Below are 21,664 nucleotides of genomic sequence, written 5' to 3'. Positions count from 1 at the left end.
AACAAAAATCATTGTAGATGGCAGAATATTACAATTGGATATGGGGGGAGAAATAATGTCACCACAGAAAGCAATATGTGGAAACACCTTTCCTCATATCTCCCTCACATCCAAGTTTTAGTTATCTGAACAGCAGGAATCCTACAGGCCAACAGAACCAATGCTTTGGTGTATTACCTCTCAAATAGCCTGGAAAAATATCTTCAAATAAATCTTGATTTGCCCAGGTGTGCCTTTTTTCTTAATAATAGTAGAAATAATTGAAATCAGGTAAGCAAGCTCTTTGCAGAGTCATTTGTCATGAAACATAGATTCAGATCAAATGCTTCATGAAGCTTGGAACAAGGACTAGAAGAATGAGGTAAGTGCTAAAAATGCTTTTAGAGGATTGAAATCTTAATGGAATCCCACTGTTCTGTCTAGTCTTCCAGTTTTGACATATAAGTTACCTGAAGTTAAAGATGAGCCTCCCTTGTTATTAGGTGTTACTCTTCAGACATTAGGCTGTCATTGCTATGGGGAAGGGTTTCCTGACTTGGTATTAGTGTATGAAAAAATATGAAGAAATTTTTTGCATTAAGACAGAATAGCTGACAATCAAGAGGTGAACTTGTGTAACTATTCTGAACAATGTAAATACTTGTTTTGGGAAAGGAACTTAAATGAAAATGCCCTAAATAGGTGATCTTTCTGAGTAATGTCTGATAGCATGATGGTTTTATGCAGACTAGTAAATTAAATGGTGCCTTGGAATGGTACTCGGCTCTGGAATTCAGGCATATGTAATCTACAATATTTTTTGAATGGCCTCTGATAATTTTGACCTATACCAAGTAGCACTGTCTTAAACAATTCATTGGCTCATTTCTGGAGTTAGCAAGGGTCAGGCTCCAGTCCGAATAGATATCTGGGATAGAGGCAGCCACTTTGACCAAGTGTAATGGATTTGATTTACTAATCTTTATGTAGTCCACAGGCTTTAAAAGTGATAAAAAATATGTAAAATCTGAAAAAAAAACAGGATATTAATTACCCATAAGGAACTCAATTTTTAACAGTGACAGATAGAATTAATTATTAATAGAAGGAGACATTTAGAGATGTTTATCCCGGTAGACAATATGCATTTCTGTTTTTCAATTACATTGAGGATGTGGCCATTTATAAATGGACGATTATCCAATATGCAATGAAACTCTCATTTTGCATGAGGTTGATAGCACCTAGGAAAAACACTGTTACAGTATATCCAGCAATTACTAATTACAATACAATAATTTATAATATTCTCTTATACTGGTTATCTGCCAGTTACTATTATGATGTATAAGAAAATGACAAATCTATCTATATGTTCCACTTGGGTTTAAAATGCATTAAAAATAGCACAGATGCTATTGGAACCCTACATAGTATCTAACATATGCATAAAACATGTTATTGAGAGATTCCCCTCCCTCAACACAGAGATAAAAAATTCAAGCTTATTATAAATAATCTAATGCCCCTGGGAGGTCATCCACCTATTAAGTTAAAAGCAAGGACCACTAGGTTAACAGTGAAAGTGTAGGAAGGATGGTTGCAAACTGATAATCTAAATGCTCTTCAGAATATAGTAGGGGAAGGATTAAATTTCCCTTCTCAAGAAGCCAAGCAAAAGGCAGCAGCAACTTGATAGTCCTCTGTTTTTAATACAATTATATGTTTACATCTATATAACATATACTAGATATATGTGCAGCCATGAACACGTGTGTATATATACATGCACGTATATATGCAAATCCATATAAATTTTAAATGATTTTTCTGAACAGAAAATGCTTTTTCTAACTCAATTTGATTTGGTAATTGAACAGGCATGAGTTTTTATTGGCTCAGATTCCTGGAGTTTTGTGAACATTAGTTAGTACATTTTCATGCAGCCACCAAACCCGATTAAAGTCACTTGGAATTTGCTTGATATTTTTTTGTTTTCCTGTGGGTTTGTATCTCACTCGGTACAAATGTACGTAGCAAGTACAAGCAAGAGAGGCATGGGCAGACTTAGGGGAGTGGTATTTGCTGGTTTCAACTACTCCAGCTTTATTGATCCCAGACAGAAATCTATGCAGTATATCTTGGTTGCACCACGGAGCTGTGCAGTTAAATCTACTTGCAACAATTTATTTGTTGAGAATTCTTTTCCAGAGGTTTTTTCACACTGAGGCTCCAAATCCCTCTTTACCTCAATCTGTATCTTGTAAAAGCTGTTCTAATGCTTATGTTCAGAAGATTGAAGTTGTTAAGGAGTAAAGTTTTAAGAGATTTTTCACTATACATTAAGTCACACAGCCTTTCCTGACTTTAAAAGAAAATTGAATTGAAGTGTCAAATTTATAGTGTTGCAACATCCCACTTCATTATGTCACCAGTAATTGCTGGAGGCAAGTCTTTGCTCCATACTTGAACTGTACATTGCAAAGCAAATTTTACTCAGCATGGCCATGGGTTAATGAGTGGGAAGTTTATTAATACCAACTTATGTAAGTTTGTTTCTGTATTGTGTCATCATCACATGTTACTCAGCTCCCTCTGTTGTCTCCACTTCCTTGTGCTACTTATCACCTGCATTTAGCAGGTAAAGATAATCCTACATGTTATGTTTAGAAATATTTAAAGCTAGATCTCAAAGAGCTGAGTCCATGGGCAGTGAAAATGATGGATTATTGTATGAAAATAATAGGTTGTTATTGTTGCATACTGGAGTGCAAAAAGACTGGAAAAAGAGATTATAAAATGAAAAGACATATTCAGCTTCTCTCTCTCTCCCTAAATAACCGTAATAAAGTGGTTTCGTATACAGTGATCCCTAGCATGATTAACGTGAATGTCTGAAGTTGGTATAGATGCATACTTTTCACAATATGAAGTATCCACAGGAAAATAATTAAAACAGTGAAAAGAAAACTGTGTAATTAAATACTTGCTGCTAATAATTAAACAAAATGGAAGGGACTGATAAGCTGTTATGTTGAAAGGCAATAGACACTGCTGTGCAATGGGATCACTGCTCAGTAATTTATGAGTTATTTGAATCTGGTTTATCTGTAAAATAGCATCAGTCCAACTACATCTCAGAAACATCCAGTGCTGAAGTCAGAAAGCTATCTAGACATTACTTCAGGACTGCTAAAACTTTATGTTGTCTTCAAGAAAGAGTGCATACATCAAGCCTTGCTAAATGACAGCCTGGCATTAATAAAATCAAATTACAGATGCTATAAACCCTCACTACAATTAGAGAAGTTTGATGAAATGAATTTAGTACAGAAAGCACTGGAAGTCCAACTGAGCCCACATGGATGTGATCAAAAGCCAAGAAATTTTTAACTTCTCAAACAGAATGAGGAAGAAAAAGTAAATGACTCTTACTTTTCTTGTCTATAGCTAAGCATCACCTCAGAGAGTGAATCTATAACAATTTTTCTGAAATTAGTATTTCAATAACACAATTCAAAGTTAGAGGGAAAAAAGCTGAAAGATTTTATTAGATCAAATATCAGGAGTAGGGCTTAATTGTGCAGAGGTGTTGGGTACTAGCTCCTGTTCCTCACTCCCACTGAAATCAACGAGAGCTAAGTGTTAGGTAGGCGTTAAGTACCTTATACCTTTGAAGGTTAGGCTCTGTTTTATTGATAAACTCAGTGAACTTTCTCTTTCTTCTAAAAGTGCCTTGTCTGTAATATTTTGGAGAATCACAAGAAGATGACATATTGATAATACAGAACTTTGAAATTCGAGACTGAAAGCTACATCCTTCATAACGTGATGGTGCTAGGTTTGATGCAAAACTTCTCATGAAATGTAGTTTCTACAGAAAAACAGTATACATGTCTTGAACTGTTGCAGGTTGAAACAATTTCAAGTAAAGCTGCTTTCATGTAAATGATAGGAAAGATGGTGAAATACACTGGAGCAGAAAAACTCTAATACTAGAAATAATCATCACTTTGTCCAACCCCATTTTGCTAATTTCTGATTCTTCTGCTCCATTTCCTTTTCCCAGGAAATATTCTCTTTCCTGTAGAGGAAAAATATTCCTGGAAAATAGTCCTGGGATTAGTTTTCATAAGTTCCAACCCTTGTGCTGCAGGCCTCTTCTATGATTTTTGGGAAACTATGTTTTTTTTTGTGTGTGTGTATGGGGAAAGGAACGTTGCAAGGAACTTTTGTTTGGTACATTCGGAATGTGAATGGTCTCCATATTCTTCCAAGAAATTATTTTCCTCTTCCTTTTACCCTTCTGTCTTTCAGAAAATGCTGTTATCCTTTCTTCAACTTTTCATACTTTTCAGGGTGGCACTGATGGTTTCTTGGCTAAACCAACAGCTACTTCTAATAATGCCATTTGAAATCTTATATGAAAACACATCTTTTTATGTCTTCATTTAAATTAAACCTTTTCTTGAAAGTTTTTAGTATACTTCTTGAATGTTTGTAGGCTCTTTCTCAACTAGCTTTAGACATTTAAAAGTTAACTTTCAGACAGTTAAATTTAGATAAGTCACCCAAGGGATCCATTTATAGTCAATGGATAAAAATTTGTACCTTTAAAGGGTGATTCATCTTTTATATCTTAGGCATCTCTGTTGGGATGAAATTGTACTCTGGAGGCCTCCATTTCATACTATTGGCTATAAAAACAGCTAAAGGTTAGAGTTTGGCAATTAACTTCTGGATATCGAAGTGAGGTGCAATGAATTGCAAACATTTCATTTTGCAGTTCTACATAAAGATGACACTATATGCCACCAAAATATTCCAGGACTAAAATCACACGCCATGTATGGTTTTTCACAAAATAACTGCTGCCTAGAAACACAGTGCTCCCCAACCTCCAGCAATTATATGAGTGAATATCACATGCAAAGAAAGGACTCTGTTGTCAAGCTTAACTGAAAAAGATAAAAGCATTGTTTAGGCTTAATGCTGTGTGTGGGCACTGAATGTCTTTTGAACTCTGTATGTAATTTACTCTGTCACCTATTACTGAGTGTATTGAAGGACAAAATGAAACAAAAGGAAGGAAACTGAAGTACTGAAAGGAAGAATAGCATTTCTTGATGAAGAAAAAAAAAAATCAGTCTTGACTCATTCCAGGTGTATGTTAGGAAGGTGCATGTTTGCCTTTTTTTTTTTTTTTTTTTGACAAGATGTGCACAGAAAGAAAATGTAAAGCAAAAGTAAGAAGTACCCAAACAGAGGAAGGTGAAAGGAATGGACCTGCCACACCCAATTGCCGCTATGGCTGTGGAATATCTGCAGAAGGAGGTGGCAAGTGAGGGAGAGCATAAACTGCTTAGGAGACAGAGGAACAGTCTTCTGTCCTCTGCATTGCATGTTTTTCGGTCCTCTGCATTGCATGTTTTCAGAACAGAAAAGGTGAGGAATTATTGCTAATCTGGAAGTGCTCCAAGAGAATATATCTTGTTGAAGTGTAATACTGCCTGTGCTCTTATCTGTGAGGTATGATGACCAGGTACCATCCCTGTTAAAATTGAGCTTCATCCTTTGACACAAGAGACAACAGAGAGTCTATAGCTGGCTGAAGAGAGTAACTTCTCTCAGTCCCATAACAGAACTAAAGGTTTTGCCATTAACAAAAAATTCAAAAGGGAACTGGAAGCACTTCACTGTACACATTTCCTTCTTTCTTATGTTTCAGTGTATTCAGCTTCAAAAAGTGTTTAAGGGCACACTGCATAGATTTCAGCTGTCTTCCATTCTATTAAAGTTGAAAGATACTTGCCTAGAAGTTAACTTCCCTAAGACAGTTTCAGAAGTATATTCTAAAGGTAGTTGATTCTTTAGGTTTAGAAATATACATCCTGGTGAGTGAAAATACAGATTTTGTCGCGCTCGATATCACAAACACAAAATCATTTCGTAGTTCTAGCTTGCTCTCTAGGAAACGGCAGAACCAAGAGGTACATATATATGGATCTGATAGATAATCCTAAACTCCTTTTGACTATACTAATTGCTGAGTAGATGTTGCTGAGCAGGCATTCCAAACTGTGAAACACTTAAGCCTTCTAGTGAGTCCCACTTTTAGTTAGTCTAAGAATACACAAAACATTTGAAAGGGAAGGGCTGAAGGAGGCATTTTTAAATGGCCAACAAAAAATATCTTTCTAAGTTTCAGAAATGTCTAAAAAAATTTGCCTAAACTAATAATTTTTGCTAAAAGAATAATCTGTCATGGTAAATTCTGAACCCTACCAACAGAAGTTTGTCAGTTATATGCACCTGACTTCAGAGACAGCTTTTTCTTCCAGCCTTACTAATAACACAGTCTCAGCTCTGTTGAAAATGGTATCCCATTCCTATAAATAACTAATCCTATGTGTGCTCCAAATACAGATACTATCAGCAAAATCCTCAATAGACATAATAGTGTTTTTTTTTTTTTTCCATTATACTGTTTTTTAAAAGCTAATCAATACAGGCTTGAAAAAGAGGCTCTTTCTTTCAGGAATTGTACATTTTCTCATACTTTAAGCCATCCAAGCTCTAAGAAGCAAACATATGGTCTTACAGGCTTATACTGTTTTTTAGGCTTCTGAGTTGTTTCCTTGCCAGCTTTGCTCCAAAATTATGGATAAAGCTACTTTTGGCTTAAATTGCTAGTCTGTGGCTATTTTTCATATTGAATTCACTTCTGAAAATTATAATGAGTCCTGAAAAAGGGTTTGTAACTCTACAATGCTTCCATTTTATAACCTGCTTGAAATACCATCATCAGTATTTATAGTAATATTTCTAACAGGAAACCAATGATGACAATGAATCATTAAATGTAATAACTAATTCACAATATTTGTTAGTTTGTTTATTATTATTATTATTTTTTTTTTGCGGGGGGGCACATTTTTGCCTTTACTTTCTGAATACTTTACTTTCTAACATAAAGTTGCTGAGTCTTTTGATGATTCTCCAAAATACAACCAGCTTTTTCAGATACTGTTAGTATTTTTTTTAAATGACCTTTGATTTTGAAATTCTGAATGGATTCTGAACTATATGAAATAAGAATGATAATAAAAAACAATAATAAAAGTGTGAGACTACTTTTGCTAGTCTAGTGTCTTTGCCATCCCATATTAGAATGGTTTATTTCTATTAAAATCAAGGATCTAGCCTCATTTAAATCACATAAGACTGACTCTTCAGAGTGGCTTGCAGTGAGCTATTAAAGAAACAAATCAATCCTCCTCTACAGAATAAGAATGCCAAGCATTCCCTGGGTAGCTGCTTCTGAGACAGTGAAAGTCGTTTGAAATTTTTTTGGCAAAGTTACAATAAAGTGCCATAACAGTGTTGACAGATGCTGCTTCATGTGCCAGCATCTGGCTTTGATTCACAGTGGGATGATATAAACAGGGAATAATGGATAGCTGTTTTGCCTCTGTGGGATGGTGTCAGGATTGTGTGCTGATAACGTCCCCATTAAAAGATCAATGTCATTTCAGAGTTTACCCAAATAGACACAGCTATTGGGGTGAGAGGTGAGTCATAGACAAGAACCTAATTAAAATGACACCAGTGGACATCTCATAGTTTTGCATAACGGAATAGAAATGTAAAGAAGCAATATTTAGACTGTAAATGACAGCTAAAAGTATTACAAAACTTGCTCATTAATAAATTAGACATATTTCAATAATTAAAACAATGTTAAACTTCTCATACATATATTTAAAATTACTCTTTATTACTTCTTTCCTTTCAGACTATTTGAAAAGTAATCAGAACTCTCCCAGAAGATCATGAGTGGAATAAATGCTTCTGTCATTATATCATCTTCATTTATGTCATTAGTGGAGACAAAAGTGTTGACAAGTGTTTCATCATACAAACTTTTTTTTTTTTTCATGAACAAATATGGACAATTAACCATCAGCTCTGAAAACGAAGTCACAGCTCCAAAACTCTCATTCTAGCATTTCACTAATGAAAATATTTTTTATTTTTTTTTTAATCTGGGGAGAGGGCTATTGAGTAGGGAACATCAGAAAGCATCTCTAGAAAAAAAAAATAAAAAAAATCTTGTGTTCTCTGTGAAACATGTAAGCCTATAACTCTTTCCACAGTTTCTCATGCAGAATTTCTCTGAACAAGAAGCAGATATCATGTTATTTTCTTATTTACTATGACTGATTTTTCAACTGCAGTGCATCAAATACATCCCCAGAGGAACTACTCTCATACCAAATTTACCCCCAAGTAAATCTGATGTAACAAGGTGAAAAGTTAGACCTTGTCATTGATATATCCACAACACATCCTAGTCTTTAATCAAGCAGGAGTGACACTTAAAAATAGTTCAAGAGCTTAAAGAGTTTAGCTATCAGTACAGCAGAGGGCAAGTATTTAACTCCAGTGCTACAGCCCACCCACAGTAAATGCAGACAATTTTACTTTCAAAATTAGGTATTCAATGCTCTAAGATCTTATACAGAAATATTATTTCCATGATCTTATAATATTGATGTATTTTTATAACAGTATCTATATAAATCATTTTAGGTGGCAAGTATCATACAAGCACTGACTTGTAATTCTCTTACCACATTTGTGTTATAGAAATAATCCCTGCTCTTTGACTGAATAGCTCTTGACAATGGAAAAGAAGAGTCAAGTCTTGTAAGAAAATTATGCACATGGAGGTCATTCAATATGTTACTTTTTTCCAAGACCAAACAGGCTGTAGGATTCCTCATGGACTCTGGCCACAATTTACCTGAATTTATTAACAGTATTTTTTGTTTTATGTTTTATTAACTTAATTTAATTTAATTTTAATTTCACTTAATTTTAATTTTAAAATTTAATTTAATTTAATTTTTAAATTATTTTATTATTATACATATATATACTTTTTTCCCATAAACATATGTGCCTAGGGGGAGAAATGTATGAGATGGTGGGATCACTGTTTTACACTATCGGTATACACTCTCACAGTGCCAGAAAACTTGAGTTTCTTCAGTGCAAATATTTTATCAACAGTATAAGATTAACAAGATTGTCTACATTACTTTGGCTTTTATCCCCTGGCATGGATATAAACAATAAACATACGAGGGTAAATTGATGAAAGGAAATGTTATGGACACATTCATTTGCATCCCACCTATTATTGGAGATGGTCACTGGATACTTCAGTGCAAAGATTTTAGATATGCTAATATCTAAATAACATCACAGCTGTGCTTTCTGATTTTCCATGATCTTTGTTGTCAATGAGGTAACTGTAAAAAGCATCAATTAGTGAGTCCGGGGTAATGTGAAATGTAAGTTTTTAAACCAAAACTGAAACAAAATAAAACTAATTACTTAAAATAAATTTCCAAGTGATTAAAAAATAAAAAATCCAAACATAAATATACAATATACCTGTGCAAAACAAGGGTGCCGCATTAGGACAAAATAACCAAGAGATGTTTATTGCTTAATTCAGCAGTATGCAACATGCACAATCACGTGCTTAGGTGGGCATGCAAAAAGAGAGATACACACAAGAATTCACTTCTTTAGGTAGCTGCAAAGAAAAGGCACTTGTTCATTGGAACAACTTCTTGATCTGCCAGAGTAGTTCAAGAAATATTTCTACTATTCTGTATAAAGGAAGGTGGTAAATACTGCAGGGAAAACAGGTGAGCAGAGTGGTAAAAAGGAGTTTTGGACTTCTCACCTAGTGAAACCTACCTGAGCTTATGGCTAAAACTCCACTCATTTTTATTCTAAAAGGCTGAGACCCTCAGATACTCTCTTTTACATACAGTAAAATTGAAGTCTTGGAAGTTAGTTGGTATTGATATAATTATTGGGAGTTACAGGAAGATTTGCATGAAAATACTCAAAGTCAGGGACAAATACAGGCCAGAGAAATAAGAAAGTGGATGTGGATGCTCCATGAATCAGCCTAGCAAAAATTCTCCCTTCTATAGTTTCCAATGAATCCACTGTGTACAGTGTACCTATACTTCATTCATTTTTTAAAGCTAAGTCTACAGTAACAAAACAAAGCTTAGAGTAAATGAACAACATTTCAGCCTCACTTCTTAAAATCAAAGCAAGAGTGTAAACTGACCTCCAATTCAGGTTATTGTCAAAATGTATTAATATCTTTTAAAATGTGTACATAATTAATGAAATGCAAGAATCTAAGTGTTGCTCTTAATTATATGGTAACTATAAAATGCTATGTTAAATGGTCTACTTTTCTTTATACTCTTGTATAAAATTTACATAAACCTAAAATCAGATAATATTGCCAGTAAATAAAATGATCTTTTCACTAATACAGAAATTCCAAAAATACCATCAAAGAATATATACTGAATGGCATTGTTATTATTGACATATAAATCCATGTATTGTGCCTAAAGAAAGTAATGAGCAGGATACTCTTCTTATGAAAGTCACTAAGATAGAAATTCATATAGGGTGTAAATATTTAAAATATTCTACATAATAGGCAATACACCTATATAAAGGAATTTTCTATTTTTATATATATTATATATATATTTTTTTCTCTTTCACAAATGGTAATAGTGGGGCTGACAGAAATGATTCCTAGTTTGAAAGTATTGTGGTGTCAGGGTGACTGTAATTAAATTCCTTAGCTGAATTTGCCTTAGATCTCTTTGTTTGGACAATGTAGTTTAACATAAAATATATAAACTGACAAAAGGATAAAATATATCAGATTGTAAAGCTAATTGGATATTATGGCTATTAAAGGGACTTGGTGTTCTGTTGTTTTCCCCACTTTTATCTATTCAAGAAAATGAATTATCATGTTTCATTTCACAAAGGCCAGTGTGAAATGAGCATGTTGCCTGAGAAAGGCAGTAACAAACACTAACTGAGGTGTGGTTAGGTGGCACACTCCTCAGCAATTTCTATAGAGAGCACAAAGCTGGGCATACCTGGCCTTTATCTTGCTTCTCAGAGACATGGTCTGGATGTTTCAGCATAGTTTTTCACAGACTGTGAATTGACTAAAGCCTGTTTTGAAGGCTTTGTTTTATTTTACTTCTTACAAATATATATCATGCTCTGTCACGAAAACCATTCACAGCATTTAACTTCATATGTAGACAAATGATTTATGTCAAAAAGCAGTTGTTTTACAAGTATAGGCACTGTTGGACTTTTGGAGATCCTAAGTTAAGGAGCTACCCTTTTCCTTTCCACCTATATTTAAGCATTTTTGTGAGTTGTTTCCACTTTCTGGGGTCTTGAATTGTCTCTCTATTTGTCTACCCACAAGGCTAACTGACACTCAATGTCCATTGAATATTTGTTCAGCTGTTTACCCTGTGATTTCTCAGAAAAGCTCTGTCATAGCACAGTGAAGTGACACAACGCAAACATCAGAAAGCAAGAGCAGATGGTTGTGTCTTTCATCTTCTGAAATTCCACTCACTACAGAGTCCCTGCTCCCCTTCATGGTCTTCACAGTTTCCTTGTGGCTGGAGAGGTCAAAAATGAAAAGCCATCTTCTCCAAAACTCCCTTCCAACAGCAGGTCTGCTCTGCCTTTGGAGAGTACCAAACAGCCCAGGGAGTTGTCTGGAGAAAGCGCTCTGACACGTGTCAAAGCTTCTTGCAGATGTCAGGAGAACTCTGAGGGTGATCTTGAAGAGCTCCATGCAACTCTTCATGTTGTGATTTATTAATCATACAGATGTGTGAATCACATCTGCTACAGGGAGTTTTTTTCTTTCTTTCTTTTTAAATCAAAGCATAACTGAAGGTCTCTGGAAGGTTTTGTTTTTGTTTTTGTTTTTGTTTTTGTTTTTGTTTTTGTTTTTAATGCTTCTCTGCTTCTCTCACTCTGAGACTAGATGAAGACCAGTCCACCCATTTATAACTGGCTATCTTTAAAAATCATCCTAGAAGTGATATAATATTTCTCTCTCCTTTAATTCAATCACCACTCTCCATTTCATTCTTTGAGAACAAGCCAAACAAACCATCTCCTTGCAAAATCTCAAGGTTATTCATTTTCCATCCATAAAAATCTGTGTCCTCACTCTCCCTCTTTTGAGAGTCTGTGCTTCTCAACTACATCCTTAGGGCTTCCTAACTTTGGCTGTGCCTAGACACGTCAAGAGAAGACCAAAGCTACAAGGTAGAGATAAGGAAACACAGCCAGTTCAGGTGAGTGTCAGTGGAGAGCTTCTTGAGCAAATAATGACTAAATGAAGCTTGCAAACTTGTTGCTTAGGGTGTGCCTTAATATTCTATCCTTGACTCTTCATAAATATCATTACTTATCATTCCTAGGATTCTGTCTTCTCTATCATATGTTCTCTTGTACCGGAGGACGATTTCCATTATAATTTCAGAAGGAAGAATGACAATTAAATAAGGTCAGGGTGAACTGAATTGATGTGATGTTATGAGACAATTCTCAGTCATTATCAGTAGCTCTAGCTTCATTTTTTGTTTGTTTGCTTGTTAAGAATTGTTTGTATTAGAACAGATGAACATGGAGATATGGGAAGAGGGAAGATAAAACACAGAGGTGATGGTTCAGCTAAGATATTTTATACACTGAGAACAACAATGGTTCTCTATTCTTGAAGCATTCTGGGGTTAATGTTTACTATTTGTTAAGAAAAAAACACAATAAGATATTAATGATAAGCTCCTTCCTCTTGCATCACAGCCAAAAAAAAAAAAAAAGCAAAAAAAAAAGCATGGAATATTTTAGCAATTTATATAGACTTAATTTGACTCTACTTTTAACATAACCTTAATTTTAATTCATGCATGGTAGACTAAATTAAAAGCTTTAACAAGACAGCCATTAGCTCTTATGCTTTATTAAGCCTATTTGCACACTCTTTGTTGCACTTGTGAGACCTTCAACAATACAAAACACACTTTTAATGCATAAAGGAACAGAAACTCTCAGGAGAACAGAAGAATATTAGAACAGAGTTCAATGATGTAGGAAAGTACCTGGATAAAAATCCCCTTGCGCAAACATGTCAATCACATAGCGACAGAATGCATATTGATCTAACAGAGCAAAGAGGAAAAAAAAGTAATGAAGAAAGCAAATATAAAAGTTTGTTTCTATTTAACAGTGAAAATAAAGCTTAGCAATGCAAAGTCATATTTTGGGGATATTTTCTCTCCCTGGCCTTGAAGTAACTCATATTCTCAGAAAGAGACCGTTTATAGTCTAGATCTAATTCAAGTCTCCCAGCTCCAGAGCTACTAGTGCCCCAGTTACCAACCTCTGGCCTGCAGTGTGTGGAACAGGTCAGCAATGTGCAGCCTTGCTCTCCACACAGGCACTGTGCAAACAGTTGCATGGCCCAAAGACTTTTTCATATCCTTGAGAATCCATTTTAAGTAGCCTCTGTCAGACAATACAAAATTCAATAAATGTTTTAATCACAGTATTTTGTTAATACTGCTTTAACTATGTAATCAATATGTAAATTTATTGAATGAGAGTATAAACTGTATACTTACACTTCCGTAGCAATGAGATTTTTCCAGATAATTTTATCATTTCACCACACAATTTTCCAAACACTATTATTTAAATATATATATATATATAATGCATATATTATATCCAAATATTAAAATTATGCTATTCAGAAATTTAGACTTTGGTATCTAAATGAAACTCTGATTTCAGAAATGTTGATTGTCTATTGATTTCTTCTCTATATAGGCAGAGTTGAAGACCTTGATCAAAATTGCGAACATTAAGAATGGTGAAGAAAATTACCAATTGTAACCGAGTGCAAAAGAATTGCAATATTACTGCTGTACTCTCCGATTTGCCAGAAAATAGAACATTGTCCCAGTGGACTCCAAGGGACATTATCTTCGAAAGTTAATGTTGGTGACTAAATGTCAGCTCTGGTTAGCTATGCTAGTTTACAATAGCCCTTGGATAAAGCACATTCATGCATATGTCCTAGACTGTTGCCCCATACTTCCTAAGCTACACAAGTTGCATCTCTCTCTCCATCTCCAGTTGCACCTCCTTCCTAGTCACCTACAAATCCACTTACCAACCAAAAAGTATTTGCCAACTTCAAAACAAAGTTATGCAGACTTTGAAATACTTAAAAAAATAAATACCATAACTGTTGGTTTAAATACAAAATTATATTTTTAAGTATATAAAATTGCGCTATTTGTTTTCTTACATAATTCACTAGAGCATCAGTATTAGTTGATGCTGAAGCATTTATGTGGTTGTTATTCTGGTATGATTTCCTGTGCAGCTGTAGAAATTAGGAGGGTTTATATACTATCCATTTTCTTTCTACTAGCCCACAGGAGCCTATGCAACTGTTTCCTGTTACTAAGGTGACTTCTAGTCAGCATTGTAGATCTTCAGGTGAACTTGCCAGAACATAAACAGTGCCATGACTATAAACACTGTTTTTAAAGCTTTTAATGACTATTCATAATGGTTTCTACTTTTGTATTTAGGAATTCAAATTTATCATTCTGTCTGGCACCAGTCTTGGATTCCATCCTTAAGGAATCTAAAGAATTTGGCTGCAATATCTGCCCTTTCTGAAAGGGGGTGGGGGAAAAAAGTTGAAGAGTGTATGTAAGAAAACAAGTATGTGTAAATCTGTATTCTCAGTAAGCCCATCTAAATTCAGCAAAGTGATTGCACTGACTTCAACACACTTGGAAATAGAGCCTCAATGAGTCAGATAATCAGGTTACGTCTGTGTAAATAAATAAAATTGTTTAGCCAAGAGAGCAAATGACAAGGCATAGCTCATGCCCACAAACTGGAATTTTTCTTGCCCTTCTTTTGCTAAAAGGAGTTGTCTTCACCCATACTGCCAACTGGGAAGAAACTCTGGATTGTTCCAGGCATTGTATAAGAAACTGCTAAATGGCAATAGGGCAAAACTGTGTGGGGACATAAGCTGCATGGGGACAGTCACAGTACAGACCACAAGCCTGTTCTGGATCTATTTAAGATATGATACAGACATAGCCTGAGGGACTAGCAGTTCATACCATTTCATTGATATTAAAATAATCTGGTCTTTAATCACAGTAATATAAACAAGGATTAAAATAGACGACTTTTTTTTTTTTCCTCCCATGGAAATGTAATTTGAATAAACTTAAGAAAGATTACATATTAATCTTCTCATTGTAATATCTATTTAGTAACTCAGCCCCTGAAAACTGGGATTTATTAAAAAAAAATAAAAGACAGAACATTAAACTGAATAATAAAAATAGCATTTTACTGTATATGAAATAATGAGGTTCACAGCAACTTTCCATGAAAGTCCAATTCTGCCAATCAGCAAAGACTGAAATATAAGGAATGTTAAATGGGGATGATTTTCCAAATATCACTTCATGGCTAAAAATTCATTTTAATTTAAACTCTCTTGTTTAAAAGAGAATTTCACACTATAGTTTTCACTTCATAAGTCTATAATAGTGGCACAGATATTCACCTGAGCATTAATAATTCACCTCAATATTCAGGACAAAATTCTTATTGATAAAAACAGTCATAGATCTTTGTCATTCGACCTCACCTGATTTACCATGGGAGACAAGCTATCTTTTTAAATTTTAATTTGCTTAAGGAATGATGTAACAGTAAGGACATCATAACAATACTTCTGTGATTACAGTTATATTTTTTAAATTAATGCAGAAAAGCTGGAAGAACTACTCCCTTGAACAAGGAAAAATAAGGACTGCAGGATCAGGAAATTTTGGCAAGCCTATATTAACTTAAAAAATATTATCTCTTTGGGTCACAGGGGGACTCGAATATAGAACTGAATTCTCCGAGAGTATCCAGTTGGACAGCAGCGGCTTGTGGTGGAAAAAGGAAGGACAAAAGCAAAAAAGGCAGCTTTCACTGAACGTAACTGAACGTGTAATCTGAACTGAACATGTAAACTGAACATGTATCCCTGGTGTTAAAGAACAGTTTAAGAAGCTCCTTCCTTCCTGCACTGCGGCTGCTCATTCCCTCTTCCACCTACTACATTTCAGTGTACAGTCCTTGGTATCACACTCTAAAGCAGATTTACAAAGTGATCTGTTAATATTTGATGGATCATTTTGCTAATATTTATCACTTAAAGGAAAAACAAACCAAAACAAACCAAAACAAAACACCCTCTCTCTATTGCTCTCTGTAATCTTTGACCCCAACTTACTTAAAAACATTTTGTTGTCGGGGAGTAAAGTGCCTCATATGCACATTGTTGCTTTTTGAGAACCTTAACCTGAACAGTATGGAGTGGGTCCAACTGTGCACTGAAACTCTTGTCACAACAAACAAAAAACAAGAACTCGACAGTTTGTGGAACTTTCCTCTTGGTCAGAACAATTAGCATGAAAGATGCTGCTTCAATTTTATGCCTCAAAGGCTCCAGTATTTCAAGTGAAAACCAAAATTAACTAAAATACAAATAAATGTTAAGAAATACTAGCTCAGCACACTATGCATGTCAGAACGGAGCCTATCTCTAACTCTCCTTTCAGCTTTCTGGAAATGTATAATTTAGACAACTCCTAAGGGGTCCAGAGCAGATAGCTATGAAATTCTGAGAGGATCTGCCCAGGCAGATTCAGATATCCAGGCAGAGATGACTGCTTTGATGTTCAGGCATAATGATTTACCTGTGGTTATCAGTTGAAAGGATCAGATAGGTGTGCCACACAACGCTGAGCTGATTCTATTAATGTCAGAATAATCCTGTGTCTTCAGTATGACAGTTACAGAAAGGCAGGTCTCGCTGCCTTCATTCATACAAAATTGTACCTAACTCCATGGAATAGCCACAGGAAAATCAAGGGACCATTCAGTGCAATTTGGGAGTGGAAGATCCCAGGCTGATTCTGACAAAGAGGAGCACACAGCTAACACCTGCATTTTGTGTTGATGCAGGTTGATTCCTTGTTTTATCACTTAATTTCTTCCTCTCACCAGGTTCACCAGGTTAATGGAATTTCTTTCCTTTTTAGGGGAAATTTGCAACCTCATCACATCAAATTACATCAGTCAGGCATATCACTATGTCATACACTACATGACAATGCCTCACACGCTCTGATGTAATACAAATGATTACATTCCCTTTCATTTGTGGCTACTTTCATTATTGTAAATGAGGACATATTCAGATGTAGAAACAAAACATAATTTCCAACAGGTTTTTGGACAGTTGGCATTTTCCAAAGTAACTTGACTTGCAATAGACACTGCATAAGATTCTTCTGAGAAAATCCATGAAGACTCCAGCCTATCTGAAGAGACACTGGTCCTTGGTAAAGTAGGATGCAAACTGAATAATGTAAAATGAATCTTTAGCCATTACAGTTAGAACATTCCAGTTATTTAGATTAAACTTAGTTTATTCCTTATAGTTTCCATCTAGAAATCTGAGATTCATCTAGAATTTATTTGTACTGATCTTTTCTTTGTCATGGGTGGACTTTGGTCCTTGTTAGGTCTAACTTCATCCTCTTTCCTTCTTTCCTACTACCTTTTTAAGATCTTCATCTGCTTCCTCCTGGTTTTGTTTACCTTTCTTTTCTGATTTAGTTACAGTCTGAAGTGCTTTCTCCTCCTTAACTTTCGGTTTGGCCTTTATTAACCCAACTTCTGTTGTTTTAGTCTCTGTCTGCTTGACCTTCTCAGGCATCTTTGCTTCTCCTTTTCCATCCTTCACTTCCTTTTTAACTTTTGCTTCCACTTTGGTGCTCTTTACTTTCTTCTCCTCTGCAGGTAATCAAGAAAAAAAACTTTCAGTGTCATTCATTTCCCTCAAAATAATATTTAATATAATTTATTTTATATTACAGAATCGAATCACAGAATCGTCTAGATTGGAAGAGACCTCCAAGATCACCTAGCCCAACCTCTGACCTAACACTAACAATATTGTGCAATTACTAAGGAGCATTCCTTCATCATCAACACCTTGCTTAGATCTGACGAAAACTATAATTCCTCCAAGCCAAACAGACATGGACAGAAATATTAGATGCAAGCATGTTTTGTCTTCAGTCCTGTACCAAGTTTTTGGCTGATACTAGGTAATACGCTATGATAAATAACACTAATCTAATGACAACATGCTAACTTTTATGGCATAAACTAGGGGAACAAATATTGGTCATAAGGCAAGCATATTAAAACCTGACTACTAAATCTGAACAACTTTAAAATTCAGAGCAAAACTGTTGTAAGCTGTAAGTGTAGTTGATTTAAAGCACAGTCGTTTGTAAGGGTCACTTTTATGTATTAACTCCAGGCCTTTGACCAAGGAGTCTTGTGTTCTTGAGTCTCTCTCCACACCAATTCCCCAATTTGAAAGATTAGTCTGAGACAGGACAATAAATGATGTGCCCTGCATAAGAGCGAGTTTTCCAAGCAGAATTACCAAATTGTATAATGTCAGTGGCTGACACTACACAGAGGTTGGTGAGACATAAACTTTTCCTTCCACCTTTATAGATCAGTTGCTTTTTCTCATCTGAGACATGGATGCTGACATTATGTGTTTCTAGTTCACTTCAGTGGAAAATCCAACAGTAGATAAAAACAACTTAATATGTTTTAAACAAAACACTTTAGTGTCATGTTCACAAATCTATTTTCTTCATAGCTTTAAATGTCTCCAGCCTTGATGGAAAACTCTAGTGCTACAAAATCCACATCTTCTGTAAGCCTCTGGACTTGTATTTTTATTAAGCCACTAGGCTGACCAGACTGATTTTAGCAATATGTAAGCTGAGTAGCTCTACCAATTCTGATAAACATACAGAAAACAGATATAATGGACAGGTATAATTCCTACTTTCAAACAAAGCTATATGACCAAATATACTGCTGGACAATGAAGAAAGAAGTTCCTTAACTAGTTATAGAGAAAATGTGTATGTCATATCACTTACAAATAGGTCTATTTCTTTTTCAGGGTAATGGAAGTTCATATCTTTACTTTAATTCCAGTCTTTGAAATTTCAACAGGTTTAAAAGGGATTATGCATAGAACTAATCCCTGGATGTTCTAAAGAGATTTTGATTATTTCAAATTATAGTGTCATGTAGAAGATTTTTCATACACATTATATTCTCTGCTCCAATAAAATAAAATTTATGAACTTTGATATAAATTTCAGTTAAAAAAAAGAAGGAAAGAAGGAAAGAAGGAAGGAAGGAAGGAAGGAAGGAAGGAAGGAAGGAAGGAAGGAAGGAAGAAAGAAAGAAAGAAAGAAAGAAAAGAAAAAGAAAGAAAAAGAAAGAAAAAGAAAGAAAGGAAGGAAGAAAGGAAGAAAGGAAGAAAGGAAGAAGGTAGTAGAAATAGATAAATACCTTTGGGAGGAGTTTTCTTTTCAGCTTTTTCATGTCTTTCAGGTTTGTCTTTTTGAATTCCTAGAAATGAGTACAATTGTATATTAGGAAAAAAAAAAAAAGAGAAAATATTGCTAAAACACCGCAACGTCTCTGGAAGTTTACAATTCAGGATTCCTTTTATTCTGCCGCACCCCCCCCCCCCCCCCCCCCCCCCCCCGTAAATTTCTTAGTTTTTTTTCTCAGGTTCACAAGGGTCAAAAGCTTCAAAATATCTGTTGAGAATAACTTAATCAGAAGCCAAGTCAGTCGCACAGTTCTGGCGATATTTAGGGAATGTTTACACTATATATTCCAGATCACACAAACGTGCTCTGCTCAAGCTCTGAGCAGACAAAGGCTTGTTCTTCCTCTGCTCAAGCCAACAGGAAGCTGAGTGACTACACTAGTCTCACAGAAAGGGGCTTAGCTTGGGCTCACTAGCCACAAATCTGGTGCTCACTTCACAGTCGAGCCTGAGTGAATTCATGTCTGCACAGGATACACTGTGTAAACACACACTGCTATGTCCCAGAAAGGCTGTCAAAACTTTACGTGGTGACTTCTAGTTTTCCTCTCATGGCTGGTTTGGACCCATTGCTGGAGCAAAACATTGCTGGAGCCTTGACAGTTAATTACACTTCTTTCAAGTGATAACTGCATAAAAGCAACATCCCCTCTAACTGAATCCCAGCTTGGAATTGCTACCTATATGGACTGATAATTAAGTTTGGTTTTGTTTTTATAAAATAGATGTTTCTTAGATGATGTCTTTAAAAAGCATTCATATCACTGAAGTTTTCTGGAGCCTTTAGCAGGGACTGAATAAGTCTTTTTTTATTGAGCATAGAAGAAAAAAATCTCCTGATTATGGGGGAAGCAGCTGACAGTAGCAGACGGTATGTCTGTTCCCTTGAATTGGCCTGGACTAGAAAATCCGCATTTCCTAGGGGACTCGAAAAGGTTGAAATGGCTGCCCTACACTCCTAGTAGCTTATACAGTTTGGGGCAGAACCCAGACAAGATGGAGGTTAACCTGGGAAATGGATAGATCATCACATTATGGGCATAAATGCGCCTTAAAAACCAGCAAAAGCAGTGATTGTTGTAGAGCACTGGTTACCTACAGGGATTCATATTGCTTAGGAACTACTCAACACAGGGTAGCAAGCCTAGATGTCATAGATTGCAGCAGTAATCTCCCTAGCTGTAATACTGGCCAAAGGAGCAAGAAGACTAATTTTTCACAAAAATTTCCGGCTAGTGACCAGATTCATGACTACTATTAAATACATTAAAGCTCTGAGCGATTATTTGGTTAGCTAGCAGAAGATTAATGGATAAACAGACTGGCTGTTTGTTAGGAGTATCTCAGTGATTCTCAGAAGTTATTTGCTTTTCAAAAGTACTCTGACACTGTGGGAATTTATTTTCTCAAGTTTACTTCAGTGTGATTTCATTTATATAAAAAAAAAAATAAAATAAAAAAATCCTACACTTTCAGGTTATACACTGAAAGCAGAAGAATCTTCCAAATATTAATTTTAAAGACAAACCGGATGATGGCTACCCCTCAGGTTATTTTAAGTCTTTAAGACTAGCCTTTGTTCCACTTTCTCTCTTTCTTCTCTTCTGCTTACTGTTTTCACATTTCTACTTAGAGTATGATAAAATCCAATAAAGCCCGATTTGTACAATTGAATCTATATTGTCTGAACGGATTCAAATCAAACCTAATTAATTCATGTGCCCCATCATCATCAATTTGAATGCCATAAAAGACTGATATTAGATACACTGCATAGTATTTTTTTCATGATTTAACTGAATAAAAATATGAGACAAAGACTAGAACCTAACTTCATTATGGAAATATCTGGTTTCCAAAAAGAATCACAGAGTCACAGAATCACAGAATCGTCTAGGTTGGAAGAGACCTCCAAGATCACCTAGTCCAACCTCTGACCTAACACTAACAAGTCCTCCACTAAACCATATCACTAAGTTCAACATCTAAACGTCTCTTAAAGACCTCCAGGGATGGTAACTCAACCACTTCCCTGGGCAGCCCATTCCAATGCCTAACAACCCTTTCAGTAAAGAAGTTCTTCCTAAGATCCAACCTAAACCTCCCCTGGTGCAACTTTAGCCCATTCCCCCTCAAGAGATGCAAAGAGATGCATGTAAAAAAAAAAAAGAAAACAAAAAAAACTCCAGAGGGAACAAC

At 35.3% G+C, this 21,664-nt stretch overlaps 1 protein-coding gene and 1 long non-coding RNA gene across 16 annotated transcripts in view; one reads left to right on the top strand and one right to left on the bottom strand.

Annotated features, from left to right (window-relative positions):
• Window positions 1–21,664, bottom strand: part of TRDN (triadin) — a 241,357-nt gene that overhangs the window by 137,844 nt on the left and 81,849 nt on the right. For all 15 annotated transcript variants that reach the window (XM_066994338.1, XM_066994348.1, XM_066994343.1 and 12 more), the window contains 3 exons: window positions 19,420–19,479; window positions 17,626–17,820; window positions 13,026–13,085 (listed from right to left, as the gene is read on the bottom strand). In XM_066994338.1, coding sequence (XP_066850439.1) covers window positions 13,026–13,085; window positions 17,626–17,820; window positions 19,420–19,479 — 315 coding nt within the window. The remainder of the gene's footprint in view (window positions 1–13,025; window positions 13,086–17,625; window positions 17,821–19,419; window positions 19,480–21,664) is intronic.
• Window positions 281–8,280, top strand: LOC125182960 (uncharacterized). Its single transcript, XR_007163855.2, has 3 exons — window positions 281–361; window positions 5,196–5,316; window positions 7,775–8,280. It is a non-coding gene; the product is annotated as an uncharacterized lncRNA (long non-coding RNA).

The sequence above is a fragment of the Anser cygnoides genome, chromosome 3, assembly GCF_040182565.1.
Source record: "Anser cygnoides isolate HZ-2024a breed goose chromosome 3, Taihu_goose_T2T_genome, whole genome shotgun sequence".
Taxonomy (NCBI): Eukaryota; Metazoa; Chordata; class Aves; order Anseriformes; family Anatidae; genus Anser; species Anser cygnoides.
This window is presented reverse-complemented; position numbering and strand designations above follow the sequence as displayed.